We start from the raw sequence: 14937 nt of genomic DNA, 5'->3' as shown, positions 1-14937 counted from the left end.
AATCTAGAAGTTTTTGAATCCCAAGCAGTATTTATACAAATAAAATCATTCCTAAGTACATTGTGGTAAACCCCTGAACACCAAAAGCAAAATAAAAAAAAAATAGCCTTCAATGGAGTGAAAGGAAAAATGATCTTGTTTCCAAGAACCAGCAATAAGACTTTCCACTTACTTCATGATAGAAATAATGAAAAACAAGTAATAATGATAGGATATATTTAGAGTGCTGGAAACAAAACAAAACAAAATAAAATTCCAACCAGGCAAGAAATTCTACTTTATACTCACTGGAAAGTAAGTCTCAAAAGTAAAGAAAAGTGAAAAAACAAACAAAGAAAAGATGAGAGATTTATCACTAGCAGGCCTTCATTTAAAAAAGGCGGAAAAGAAATGGGATACTTTCTTGATGGAAGTATACTAACAGAAATAAATAAAGTATACTAACAAAAAATAAACAAAAAAAGTTAAAGGTGTTTAAAATTGGATGAATACTGCATGTTTATGATGGTAACAATTACTTCCTATGGAGTTTAATATATACATAGAATTAAACATATGAGAACTGTAGAATTAAATCTGATGGGGAGGTGGGACTGAGGTAAAGTATTACAAAGTTCTGATAAATGAAGGATGCAAGTTACCATATTTATGGTAATTAGTATGAGTAATAAAAGACTTCACAGAGGACAAGCTAATGAAAGAAGAAATGGAATAATTAAATAGGGAAAAATCTTTAGTATTCCAAAATTAAGAAAGTTATGAGGAAGAAAAATAAACAAAAGACAAACAGAAAACAGATGAGAATATGGTAATTTGAATCCATATATCAGTATAGTAACACAAAATGTAAATGAATTAAGTATCCAATTTAAAGGAAAAATTATTAGATTAGTTAAATAAACAATTCAAATTTATGCTGCTCACAGAAGATACACCTTAAATGTAAGTACACTCAACATATGAGAAAACCTATATCATGCAAACACAGAAAAAAAAGGAAGCTAGTGAATCTATATACAAAAGTACACTCTAAAGATAGAAGTACTGCTGGCACATGGTACTGGTACCAAAACAGAGATATAGATCAATGGAACAGAACAGAGCCGTCAGAAATAATGCCATATATCTACAACTATCTGATCTTTGACAAACCTGACAAAAACAAGAAATGGGGAAAGGATTCCCTATTTAATAAATGGTGCTGGGAAAACTGGCTAGCCATATGTAGAAAGCTGAAACTGGATCCCTTCCTTACACCTTATACAAAAATCAATTCAAGATGGATTAAAGACTTAAATGTTAGACCTAAAACCATAAAAACCCTAGAAGAAAACCTAGGCATTACCATTCAGGACATAGGCATGGGTAAGGACTTCATGTCTAAAACACCAAAAGCAACGGCAACAAAAGCCAAAATTGACAAATGGGATCTAATTAAACTAAAGAGCTTCTGCACAGCAAAGGAAACTACCATCAGAGTGAACAGGCAGCCTACGAAATGGGAGAAAATTTTTGCAACCTACTCATCTGACAAAGGGCTAATATCCAGAATCTACAATGAACTCAAACAAATTTACAAGAAAACAAATTTACAAGAAAAAAACAAACGATCCCATCAAAAAGTGGGCGAAGGACATGAACAGACACTTCTCAAAAGAAGACATTTATGCAGCCAAAAAACACATGAAAAAATGCTCACCATCACTGGCCATCAGAGAAATGCAAATCAAAACCACAATGAGATACCATCTCACACCAGTTGGAATGGCAATCATTAAAAAGTCAGGAAACAACAGGTGCTGGAGAGGATGTGGAGAAATAGGAACACTTTTACACTGTTGGTGGGACTGTAAACTAGTTCAACCCTTGTGGAAGTCAGTGTGGCGATTCCTCAGGGATCTAGAACTAGAAATTCCATTTGACCCAGCCATCCCATTACTGGGTATATACCCAAAGGACTATAAATCATGCTGCTATAAAGACACATGCACACGTATGTTTATTGCAGCATTATTCACAATAGCAAAGACTTGGAACCAACCCAAATGTCCAACAATGATAGACTGGATTAAGAAAATGTGGCACATATACACCATGGAATACTATGCAGCCATAAAAAATGATGAGTTCATGTCCTTTGTAGGGACATGGATGAAATTGGAAATCATCATTCTCAGTAAACTATCACAAGAACAAAAAACCAAACACCGCATATTCTCACTCATAGGTGGGAATTGAACAATGAGAACACATGGTCACAGGAAGGGGAACATCACACTTCGGGGACTGTTGTGGGGTGGGGGGAGGGGAGAGGGATAGCATTGGGAGATATACCTAATGCTAGATGACGAGTTGGTGGGTGCAGTGCACCAGCATGGCACATGTATACATATGTAAGTTACCTGCACATTGCGCACATGTACCATAGAGCCTAAAGTATAATAATAATAATAATAATAATAATAATAATAATAATAATAAAAAGAAAAAAAATTAAAAAAAAATAGAAGTACTGCTGGCAGTAGTATTAAAAAGGTGGTTAATACAAAAGAGTTAATACAAAATTTAAATTATTAAATTTAATAATCCTAAATTTGTATGTCTCATTTAAAAGTCTCAATATATATATAAATATAACTCACTGATATATTTGTAGTACTGCAAGCAACAACTATAGAATCTGCATTCTTTTCTTTGCTTTTTTTTAGACAGGGTCTGATGTCCAGCTCTGTCACTCAGGCTGGAGTGCAGTGGCGTAATCTCGGCTCACCACAACCTCTTCCTCCTGGGTTCAATTGATTCTCCCATCTCAGACTCCAGAATAGCTGGGACTACAGGCACACACCTGGCTAATTTGTTTTAGAGTTTTTTGTTTTGTTTTTTTTTTTTTTTTGGTAGAGATGAGGTTTTACCACATTGCCCACACTGGTCTTGAACTTCTGGGCTCAAGCCATCCGCCTGCCTTGGCCTCCCAAAGTGCTGGGATTACAGGAGTGAGCCAGGGCAACGTGTCCACATTGTTTTCAAGTCACTGCCATATGTTAGATGAAAACAAGTCTCAAAAAGTTTAGTCTCAAAGAATTGAAAATATACTGACCATAGTGGAATTAGTGAGGAAACGAATAACAACAAAAACAAAACGATTAGAAAAACACTCAATCGTTCAGAAATTAAGCACTTCACTTCTATATAACTCAGAGGCCACAGAAAAATTTACTATGAAAATTAGAATATATTTTAAAATAAATGATAATGAAAAATACAATATATCAAACTTGTAGGAGGCAACTAAAGCCCTATGTAGAGGCAAATTGTAGGCTTTAATAAATATATTAGGAAAGAAGAACTGAAATATTAATAACATAGGCATCAATTTCAAGAAGCTAAGAAAATGTAGTATACTAGAATAAAAAATAACGAGAAGTAAAAAGCAAGACATATAGGAGCAGGATTCAATACAATATAATAATTTCACGATAGAGAAAATCAATCAAGACCAAAACTGGCTATTTGAAAAGGCTAATGAAATTATGAAGACCTATTAAAGCTGTAAAGGAAAAACAAAGGTTACACAACAATATCTGGAATAAAAGAAGGGCATCACCACAGATCATTGTAAATTAAAAGATGATAATGATATATCACTAACAACTTATGTCGATATATTTGAAAAATTAGGGAAGTGGATCGATTTCTTGAAAAGCCCAACTCAACTAAACTGAAAATATAAGAAATGAAAACTCCAGTGAGTCCTACATTTACTATAGATATGGAATCTGTGACTAAAACCCATACATAGAGAAAACTCCTAGATCAAATGGCTTCACTGGTGAATAGAAGTTAGAATACTGGTTACTATTAGGGGAGAAGGCAAGATAGTGATTGGAAAAGGCATGAGGGAAGTTTCTGGGTTGCTGGTTATCTTTGTCTCAGTAGTAGTTACTTGGGAACGTTCATTTAGCAAAAATTTTCTCAGACTTTTATTTGTCACCTTTTCTGAGTACATGCTTCACTTAGATACACACAGATCCACTGAAAATGCATGTTTCGTTAAAAGACCAACACTGCCAAAATAGACAAAACACCAAAACTTCACTATATGCTATTAATGAGACATACCTAAAATGGAAAGTTGCAGAAAGGTTGAAATTATTAAAAGAATTAAAAACTGTAAATAATAACAAAACAAGATTGATATAAGTAAAATAATATCAATCAGAAAAGCTTTTAAGGAAAGAGCATACTAGTAATAAGTAAGGTTACTTCTTGGTTAAAAATTTAAGTAATCTGGAGGATATCATAACAACAACAGAAGAGTAAAGAAGCTGTTACAAAAGAGTTTCAATGCACAAGTGACACTTTTTAAGCTTTCTCCATAGAAATATTAATGTCCATAAAGTACTAAAAATATATTAAGTAAAATAATGTTCTTAGGTGATATACAAAGTGAACCTCATAGGTATCATTTCAATATCCAGTAATTAAAGTATTTTTGAGCTTTTGTTTTGTTATTTTCCATTTTTCCCATTACAACTCTAGCCCACTTATTCTCCATTCACCATTATTTTCAATGTGGAAGACCAAAAGTAATATTTTCCGAGTATCACCTAAAGAGCAACAGTGTGCTATGCTCTTTGCCTATATCACATCACTTTATCCTTATAATATCCCTCATAATAAGGAAGTGGGCCTATTTGCTCCATTTTACACATGACCAAATTGAAGAGCATAAAAGTGGGACAAGTTACCTAAGGTAAATGTACTAACGCATAAGACATAGGTAAAGAAATGGAATCTGGGCACAATTATAGCTCCTCCTTTCTCCTTAGTCTCACTCCAGCCTTTTTTGACATATTTGTATTTTAGAGATTTGGGTAATATTGGAAACATATCTATGAATCAAAACATACATGCTGTCTCACAATTCAAATATGTAGTCAATTTCTAGAAAAAATCTTATATATAGGTACATATAAATACATATAGCTAATACATTAGTACATATAATTAATATAATTGTATATAATTATATATTATACAATATTATTTATCATATTCTTATTATATTGTATGTAATTATATATTATACAATAGATTATATATATTTTGTATATTTTATTATATAATATAATCATACTTATTTACAATTATATTAGTTCTATGTACTAACACATTATTCTTGTACAATTATATATATAATAAAAAATAAGAAATGAAACTTTCCTCATACCCTCTCCCAGTCATTATCTTCCCTCTCCTTGTAACAATAACCAGTATTCTAACTTCTATTCACCAGTGAAGCCATTTCACACAAGAATTTTCTCTGTGCATGGGGTTTTTAGTCGCAGTTTCAAGATCTATAATAAACATGGTCTCTTCCTTATTTTGTAATTCCTTATTTAAAAATAAATAATATAATTGTTTTTAATTTATTATTTTTAAATAATATAATTGTATATTAGTTATATATAACAAATATGATATACAGAAGCATAATATGTAAGTAAAAATTTAAACTCTAAGAATAAAATTGGAAAATACATAGTATTCCACCAAAAGGATGAAATGTGGATGTTTTGTGTGTGGAAGTCATCAGGCAGCTGTGAAAACTGCCCACATTCAATCTATTTTAGAAAGTCTTGTTCAGACTTTCCATAACAGAATTCATGTGGTTTCAACATTTTAACAGCTCTTTCTTCACAGATTTTTTAACAGATCTCCTCTCCATGTATTATTGTTCTTTTTTTTTAAATAAACAATCATCTAATTTATTCCATGACTTCAAGAAGCATTTTCTAGGGCAGTCATCTTGACTCTATTTGAAATAGGATCTGGGTCTCCAAAATGTTTACATTTTCATGATATTGCTAGAATTTGGTTTATCAACATTTTAGATCAAAATACATATCCTACATTTACACTCTTGTTTAGACAGCATCATTGCATGGCCTTTTTTCCCTTTCTTTTATACTAACTTTTGTTCTATGAGGAAAAAATACAATGTCAAGTAAAAAAAAAAAAATGACAGTCCCAGACTTCTCTGTTACAAAAGAAGAGTTAAAATAATTAACATCTCTTTTCCTAAATAAAGCTGTAAGTGTGGTAAAGTCACATAGTGACAGATATGACTGAAATTTAGAATATGCTTAAAAGCAGAGTAAGAACATGCATAGGAACTGGAGGAAAATTTACTTCACGCTTTCTATAGACTGAATGTTTCTGTTCCCCTAAAATTCATATGTTGAAATCCTAACCCCTAATGTGATGGTATTACGTGATGGGGATTGGGGAGGTAATTAGGTCATGAGGACAGAGCCCCCAAGAATGGAATTAGTACCCTTATAAATGGAACCCCAGAAAGCTTATTTGCCCCTTCTGCCATGTGAGGCTACAGCAAGAAGAAGGCCATCTATGAACCAGGAAGCAGACCCTCACCAGACATTGAATCTGCCAGTGCTTTGATCTTGGACGTCAAGCCTCCAGAACTATGAGAACTAAATTGCTGCAGTTTATAAGCCACCTCATCTGGTACTTTGTTATAATAGCCCAAACAGACTAAAACAATGCCATTCAACCTTAAAGGAAATTTCATAAATTAGAAAAAGTGCAGTGTGTTTTATCATAAGAAGCACAGTGAAATCGCTTAATCCTTTAATTCTCAGATTCAATAAGATTCTTAAATTATGGATTGGTGGTTTGTATTAGTTATTCATTCAATCATTTATTAACTTAATACAAACTCATTGAATTCTTCCTATATGTTGGGCACTATTCTAAGTGCTTAGAAAGCAATGATTACAAAAACAAATAGCTCCATGCACATAAAAATTGCATTTAGAAAGATAAATATTCAACTAAACAGTAAAATGTACATAGTAAGTTAGATGGTGATATATTTTATGGAGAAAAATAAAGCAGGAAAGTGGTTTAGGAAGTGGACAGGCTGGGGGCTGCAATTTTAAATAGAGTTGTCAAGGAGGCCCTTGTTGAGAAGGTAACACTTGAGTAAAAGCCAAAAGGAGGTGAGGAAACAGGCTACATTGAAATTGCAGAAAGTAATTCTAGACATAAGAAATATCAAGTGCAAAGGCCCTGAGGCAGGTGTGAGTGTTCAAGACATAGCGGGATGACCAGCTGGGCAACTGAGGAAGAGAGATCAGATGAGACCAGAGATGAAAAGAGGTGAGGAAAAGGTCCTTAAGGCCTTGTGGATCATTGTGCTTTTCCCACTGAATGTGATGGAAAACCAGTAGAGACTTTTAGTGGAAAGTGTTGTGTGATCTGTACTAATAAGATTTCCACTTTTAATGGAAAGTGTTATGTGATCTGTACTAATGAGATTGCTGTGACTGCTGTGTTGAAAGCAGACCAAAGGGTAGACAAATGGAAACCAATTAGGATGAACATTTTCTTCAATGTAGACACCAAAGCTAGCTGTCACCTTTATTAATGATTTTAAAAGTCAGCACAAATTCATTTAAAGGGAAAATATATTTTCTAATTAACCACAGATTCTATTTGTGATACTGAACAAATGATCTTAAAAATCTATATACAACTAAAGCAGGTAAAGAACTGTGATTTTAATTATATTCTGTTGTACTTAAACAAGGTATATCCAGGTAAGGTATAATCTACATTTGGAACATGTATATTATAATCTCTTCTGTGTTAGTTTTGTATTCACCAATTTAGCAGTGACCCAAATAGTACCAAAAAAATAAATTCAGTGATTTGAAGAGCAGCCATGTTGATTGTTTCCCTGGTTATCCAGATGTGTTTCAGTTTAATGTAATCTCATTTGTCTATGTTTTATTGTGTTTCCTGTGCTTTGGGGTTTATATCTTTAAAAAATCATTGCCCAGACCAATGTCATGGAACTTTTCCCCTGTGTTTTCTTTCAGTAGTTTTACAGTTTCAGTCTTTAATTCATTCAGAATTTGAATGGATTTTTTATATGGCGTGAGATAAGGGTCTATACTCATTCTTCTGCACGTGGACATCTACTGCTCCAAACACCCTTCGTTGGAGAGACAGTTCAATCCCATTGTGTGTTCTTGGCATCTTTGTCAAAAATCAATTGACCATAAATGCTTAGATTTATTTCTGGGCTCTTATTCTGTTCTGTTGGTCTATGTATCTGTTTTTAAGTTAGCAGCATACTGTTTTGATTACTACAGCTTTGTACTATATTTTAAAGTCAGATAGTGTGATGCTTCCAGCTCTGTTCTTTTTGCTCAAGATTGCTTTGGCTATTCAGCACCTTTTGTGGTTCCATAAAATATTTAGGATTTATTTTTATTTCTGTGAAAAATGTCATTGGAATTTTGACAAGAATTGCACTGAATCTATGGATCACATTGAGTAGTATGGACATTTTAATAATATTAGTTATTCCACAAAACACAGGATGTTTTCCCATTTATTTGTGTCTTCAATTTCTTTCATCACTGTTTTACAGTTTTCAGTGTACTGGTCTTTCATCTCTGTATTAGTCTGTTTTTACACTGCTGATAAAGACATACCTGAGACTGTGCAATTTACAAAAGAAAGAGGTTTAATTGGACTTTTAGTTCCACGTGACTGGGGAAGCCTCACAATCATGGTGGAAGGCAAGGAGGAGTCCTGTCTTACATGGATGGCAGCAGGCAAAGAGAGAATGAGGAAAATGCAAAATCAGAAACCCCTGATAAAACTACCAGATCTCATGAGACTTTTCACTACCATGAGAATGGCATTGGGGAAAACACTCCCATGATTCAACCACCTCCCACCAGGTCCCTCCCACAACACATGGGAATCATTGGAGTACAATTCAAGATGAAATTTTGGTGGGGACACAGAGCCAAATCATAGCAATCCTCTTGGTTAAATTTATTACCAAGTTTTTTATTTTTCTTTTAGCTATGGTGAATGGGATTATTTTATTGATTTTTTTAAAGATAGTTCCTTGTTAGTTTATGGAAATGCTGCTAATTTTTGTATATTGATTTTGTATCCTGCTAATTTACAGAATTTGTTTATTAGTCCTAACAGTTATTGTGGTGGAGTCAGGATTTTCTATATATAAGATTATGTCATCTGCAAAAAGAGACAGTTTATCTTTTTCTTTTTCAATTTTGATGCCAATTTTATCTCTTTTCTTGCCTGATTTCTCTGGCTAGGTCTTCCAGTATTATGCCAAATAGAAGTGGTGCAAGTGGATATCCTTGTCTTATTCCTGATCTTAGAGAAAAACCTCTCAGCTTTTCACCATTGAGTGTGATGTTAGCTGAGGATGTGTCATATAGTCTTTATAATGTTGACGTACATTCCTTCTATAGCTAATTTGTTGACAGCTTTTATCATTAAAGAACGTTGAATTTTGTCAAATGTTTTTTCTGCATCTATTGAGATAATCATATGATTTTTGTCCTTCATTCTACTAATGTAAGGTATCACATTTATAGATTTGCAAAGGTTAAACCATGGCATCCCTGGGAGTGATCCCACTTGATAACAGTGAATGATCCTTTTAATGTGCTGCTGAATTTGGTTTGTTAATATTTTGTTGAGGAGTTTTGCATCTATGTTCATTAAAAATATTGATCTGTAATGTTCTTTTCTTATAGTGCCTTTGGCTTTGGAATCAGGCTAATGGCTGGCCTCATAAAATAAGTTTGGAAGTATTCCCTCATCTTCAGTTATTTGGAGGATTTTGAGAAGGATTGGTATTAGTTCCTTAAATGTTTGGTAGAATTCAGCAGTAAAACCATCAAGTTCTGGGCTTTTCTTTGATAGGGTATTTCTTTTTCCTGATTCAATCTCCTTACTCTTCATTGATCTGCTCATGTTATCTATTTCTTCATGATTCAGTGTTGGTAGGTTATGTGTCTAGGAATTTTTCCATTTTTTTCTAGGCTATCCAGTTTGTTGGCATATAATTGTTGAAAGTAGTCGCTTATGATCCTTTGTATTTCTGAAGTATCAGTAGTAATGTCTCCTCTTTCAATTCTGATCTTTTTTCTTAGAAAGTTTAGCTAAAGTTTTGTCAATTTAGCTTATCTTTTCCAAAACCCAAGTGACAGTTTTGCTAATCTCTTCCATTGTTTCCCTAGTCTCTATTTCATTTATTTCTACCCAAACCTTTATTATTTCCTTCTTTGTGCTACTTTTAGGCCTAGTTTGTTCTTTCTTTTTTCTTTTCTTCATTTTTTTTTTTTCGGTTTCTTGAAGTGTAACCTTAGGTTGTTAATTTTAGATCTTTCTTCTTTTTGACATAGGTATTTATTACTATAGCCTTTCTTCTTAGAACTGCTTTTGCTTCTTCTTATCAGTGTTAGTGTATCCATTCTCATTTGTCTCAAGTTATTTTTAAATTTCTCTTTTAATTTTTTCTTTATCCATTGGTTGTTTGGGAGTATGTTGTTGAATTTCCATGTATTTGTGAATTTTTCAAAATTTCCTCCTTGTACAACACATCCTTTAATCAGTAATCAGGAATCAGTAAGAAGAGCATGAGGAAAGAATTGACATGAAAGAATAATGACCTTCCTTCAAGACTGAAAATTGGATCACCTTTAATATGTTTAAATGATTGTTAAAACTTGAATATATAAAGTATTTCCATGTATTTTATGTTTTATTATTGCAGAAATGTTTAACCATTACATTAATGATTCTAGGCTTTAGAAAAAAATCTTTTTATACTATTCACACGGATTCTAAAAGTACAGTAATATTTGCATAGAAATACTAGTTTATCCTCCTCCTAAAACATAAATTCCAGTTAAAACTGTTAACTTGCCCAAACAAATTTTTCTCTGCAAGATCAGTGAATAAAATATTTAGGTTAAGTATATGTGGAGTGTGATCTCTGTAGCCGTAAGATCATCTTGTTTGGTAAACGCATTCTTAGTTTTGAGGGATAGACCAGGAAGAGAGGTCAATTGCTTATCGGGAGAAGAAGGCTCCTAGTTAAGACATGAGCTTAACTAATTAATGGCATTCCTGGATTAGCCAGGAGTGAGTATCACCTCAATACATGTTTGAAAAGTCTACTGAAAAGCTGCCTCCCTCTGTTTTACCCCACTTGGCAATCGGCTTTCTTCTGAAACAAATCAAAGGGCATGACTGAGATAATGGCCAGATTTTAAAAGAAATAAATAAAATCAGACATAATGACATATTCTGGTGAAATCTGGTAGGCAAAAGACTAAAATAGAATGTTTTAGACATCTTATTAACGTTTGAGTCCCTATTACTGTCTCCTTTAAATTGTTGTATATTTTTGTTCGCGATTATATTGAGTTTTTATATACATGTCACTGGAACAGTTAAGCTTTTCTTTAAGTTCATGCTGACTCTAGATCCTTTTAATAGCTGTAATTGTGAGATGGAATTTAGTTGCTATATTGCCATTATCATTATTTTAATTTTCTTGCCAAGATATTGTAATATTTAGTCTGCTAATCTAGAAGTTGAGGCACAGCATGATTAAATCACTTGTTCAAAATATGCTATGAGTAAACAGAATGAGAAAAGTTAATAATGCCTTGGTAATACGTATCTAAGAACAATCTACTCATAAAATAAGTAGCTACTTTCTTCCAAACAAATTGCTATTTTTTCTAGTGCTTATCTTGAATGTTAAAATATATTAAAAAAAACCCACTGTAATCTATAGTGATTTAATCAAATAAATGCAATAGTTTCTGCTATGTTTAAGATACTAATTTATAAAAATGTGTCACAGAGGAGCCAAGCATTTATCAACAACAATACTGGCACTTGTTGAAATTTATACAAAAGAAGAACTAATAAATGGTCAAGCCTCTTGCTGAATAAATGACAAACATTTAGTGATATTTACCTATTCATTATAACTTTACTGCCCTTTACTCCCAGTTGGATAATAGCTCATCTTATTTCGAATGACCTATTAATCCTTCATGCTGTAGGTAGAAAAGACAGAAGCTTTGCCATTTTAGAGGCACACTAGAGTATACTAGAGAATGAGGGTTCTAGTCCCCTGCTTTATAACAAAACAGGTTGTTGGCTATATTATCCCATAGAAGCCAGGAGAAGATAGTGCAATATTTCTTGAACCTGAACTACATTTGGAGCCCTTGAAAATATATAATAAAAATTATCCTGAGCTCCCTAGGATTATATCTTCAGATCCCCATTAGAAAAGACTAGTGTACTTTGGGTCTGGATTCATACTATTCATGTTGCCCCAGCCCTGCCCATAATAAGCTTTAGAAAGAAGGCCAAGTCACTGAACTTTTCTAAAGCACAGTGTTCTTCAACTATGCAATAGGAATATTAATATTAGCTGGCTTATTCAGGATTATTGTGAGGAGTTACATAATAACAATGTCCACATTTTCTCTGTTGCCAATGCAGTACAATATACCATCCATAGCTGAATAAGTATTATAAACATGTCTCACAGCTTGTTATTCCAAAGCCTGAGGCCAAATGAGAAGCCTGAAGCTCTTTCTTGTCTGAGAAGTTCTATCACGAAACTTGATTACAAAACCTGTTTAACTTTTCACATCATTAAATAACTGACTAAATTAAAATCTTGAGTCAAGTAGAAATAAGGATTTATTACATTTTTATAGATTACTTGAATTCCCCTTCTTTTACACACACAGTAGGTTGATTTTCAGGAAATAGAAAGCTGGAATAAATAAGGATATGGACGGACACCATCCTGGAATATGGGACAATTTGAACACATATCCTCTGTACCAATTCCACTTGGTGAATTTCAGACTTTGGAGTCAAGTAGACCTGGGTTATATACAGAATTCTGGCACTTTGTTATGATGAATGAAGCATAAAATATGTCTTGGCATATTCACTCATCTTACCTCCATTAAACTAAATGGGAGGAAGAGAAAACAGAAAGACAAATCCACATAATTCTTAAGATGCTGTGTGGGAATGGATGAGTGAGTATGCAAAGTAAATTTATGAAAATATCAATGATATCACTGAAAAATAGGCTTTCAGGTAAACTCTTTGACTTGCTGAGTTGATAAAAACAGGCAAGTTAGAAACGATTTAGTAAAAACTTGTGGTTGCACCATCCAGTTATAAATTAGGAGGGGAAAAATGCTGCCATGTTTGATAACAGGTAAATAATATTGCTGTTGAGCTCAAAGAGTAGTATAAGTGATTTGTGCAAATTTTATTAATAATTGACTCCATTGTTCTATGTGCAATCTAAAAGAATAAGTGGAGAGTAAACCAGAACAACAAAGCATCACTATTTATTGATTGCCTGTCCCTGGAGATGACCTGAGTCAATGCACAGCAGACTCACTCTTGATGGGGAGACTAGACTTTCAATGATCACATGAAGGGGGAGAACTCTTGTGACCAATAAAGGACCAAGTTGTCTTTATCAGGAGCGGTATGCAGTCCATTTTAAGGCTAAGATCCCCGGGGTATTCATGCACAGGATTAATTTTCCTAAAGCATGATTGATCATTGTGGTAGCTTGCCCTGCCATTCTCTGATAGTGCTCTGAGACTTCCTGAGAAATATTATTAACTCAGGACTGACATTCAGCTGCTGTATATTAGTGAAGGTAGAAATAAGTCCATGCCATTTGGTGATATAAGCTGCAGCACTGAGCCCCTGCTGCCACCAGTTCCTCATATCCCGAGGAGGCCCATATGGGTGGAAGGCAGGTCTACCGTGTAACCTGCCAGCTTGTTTGCTCCAGCCAGCTTTCTGTGGCTCTTGAATATATGCAGCCCTCACCAAAATGAACCTAGACACTGGAGGAGGGAGATTGTACTCAAGCTGGTGGCAAATGGCATCCATTAGGAAAATGTCTTGTGCTGATCTAGCCCACTGGCTGGGGCTTCCCCACACAGTGACAACTTATAAAAACCATGACCTTTACAGTGTATGGTGTCTGTCATTAACTATCCTGACCATCACCCCTGCACATCATTTAGGCATACAAATAGGATGGAATGTGGCATTTGTCCACTTTCCATCCTAATTGCAAGCCTAAATAATTTGAGGTGCTGGCGATTCCTGATTAATAACTTCAGCCTGACCTGAATATTGTGAAGAGAAGGAAGAAAGAGATTAAGCATAGAAGGCACCCAGGCCTATGCAAGACAAACTTGAACAACTTCTGGCATCAATTTTGTATAACTATAAAGCTTGTTACTTCATTTAGTCACCCAAGTTTAATTTGAAAGCAACTGTCACAGCTTTCTCAACTCTCAGTAATGAGAGGCAATTTGCTCAAGAGCTTTGTTATCCAAGAAGCTTTAAGTGCACACACCATCAGCACAGTTCGAGCACTGTATTATTTTAAAAGTTAAAAATGATACTATTATACTTTTGTTATGTAAAATTTTATTGATCCATATTTTCATCATTAAGTCCAGCTAGCTAAAACAGAGTTAGCACCTAATTCATTTCTAAGCTGTTCACATGCTTCCATTTGAGTTGTGCTTTAGAATTAAATGCCGAATACTTTTAAATAACAATATGCCATATGAATAGGACCCTTTGTTCATCTTATCAAGAAAACAATGGAGAGTGATAAGAAAGAGTATCCTTTCACCCACAAACCACTAACTAAACAAATAGCAAATGTAAAATGTGATTTCAAAAGTAGAAATGACAAAAAAAAAAGAGGAACTATACCTGCTGTAAATCCAGTGTAATTGTCACATAATGGTATTCGATTCCATTCTTAATACTGGGACTCTGCCACCAAGTGTTCTTTCCATCAATAGCATTTGTAATCGGGTGTCTCTCTATTGAGTTAGCAGCATCATGTGAAAGGAGGAAGAAAAGATCATATAACTAATTTATAGCTTTTTCTTTATAGTAAAAAAAAATAAAACTGTTAAAACAATTATCATGTGAATATCAAACATTAAAATAATACAAAAGGAGAGTAATTCAGATTCTCAA

At 33.7% G+C, this 14937-nt stretch overlaps 1 protein-coding gene across 2 annotated transcripts in view; it reads right to left on the bottom strand.

Moving 5' to 3' along the window:
* LAMA2 (laminin subunit alpha 2) overlaps positions 1 to 14937 on the bottom strand; it is a 648749-nt gene that overhangs the window by 454163 nt on the left and 179649 nt on the right. For both annotated transcript variants that reach the window (XM_054490395.2, XM_054490396.2), the window contains exon 3: positions 14665 to 14777. In XM_054490395.2, coding sequence (XP_054346370.2) covers positions 14665 to 14777 — 113 coding nt within the window. The remainder of the gene's footprint in view (positions 1 to 14664; positions 14778 to 14937) is intronic.

Source organism: Pongo pygmaeus, chromosome 5 (assembly GCF_028885625.2).
Source record: "Pongo pygmaeus isolate AG05252 chromosome 5, NHGRI_mPonPyg2-v2.0_pri, whole genome shotgun sequence".
Classification (NCBI taxonomy): domain Eukaryota; kingdom Metazoa; phylum Chordata; class Mammalia; order Primates; family Hominidae; genus Pongo; species Pongo pygmaeus.
Note: the sequence above shows the minus strand (reverse complement) of the source record. Positions and strands in the feature narration are given on the sequence as shown.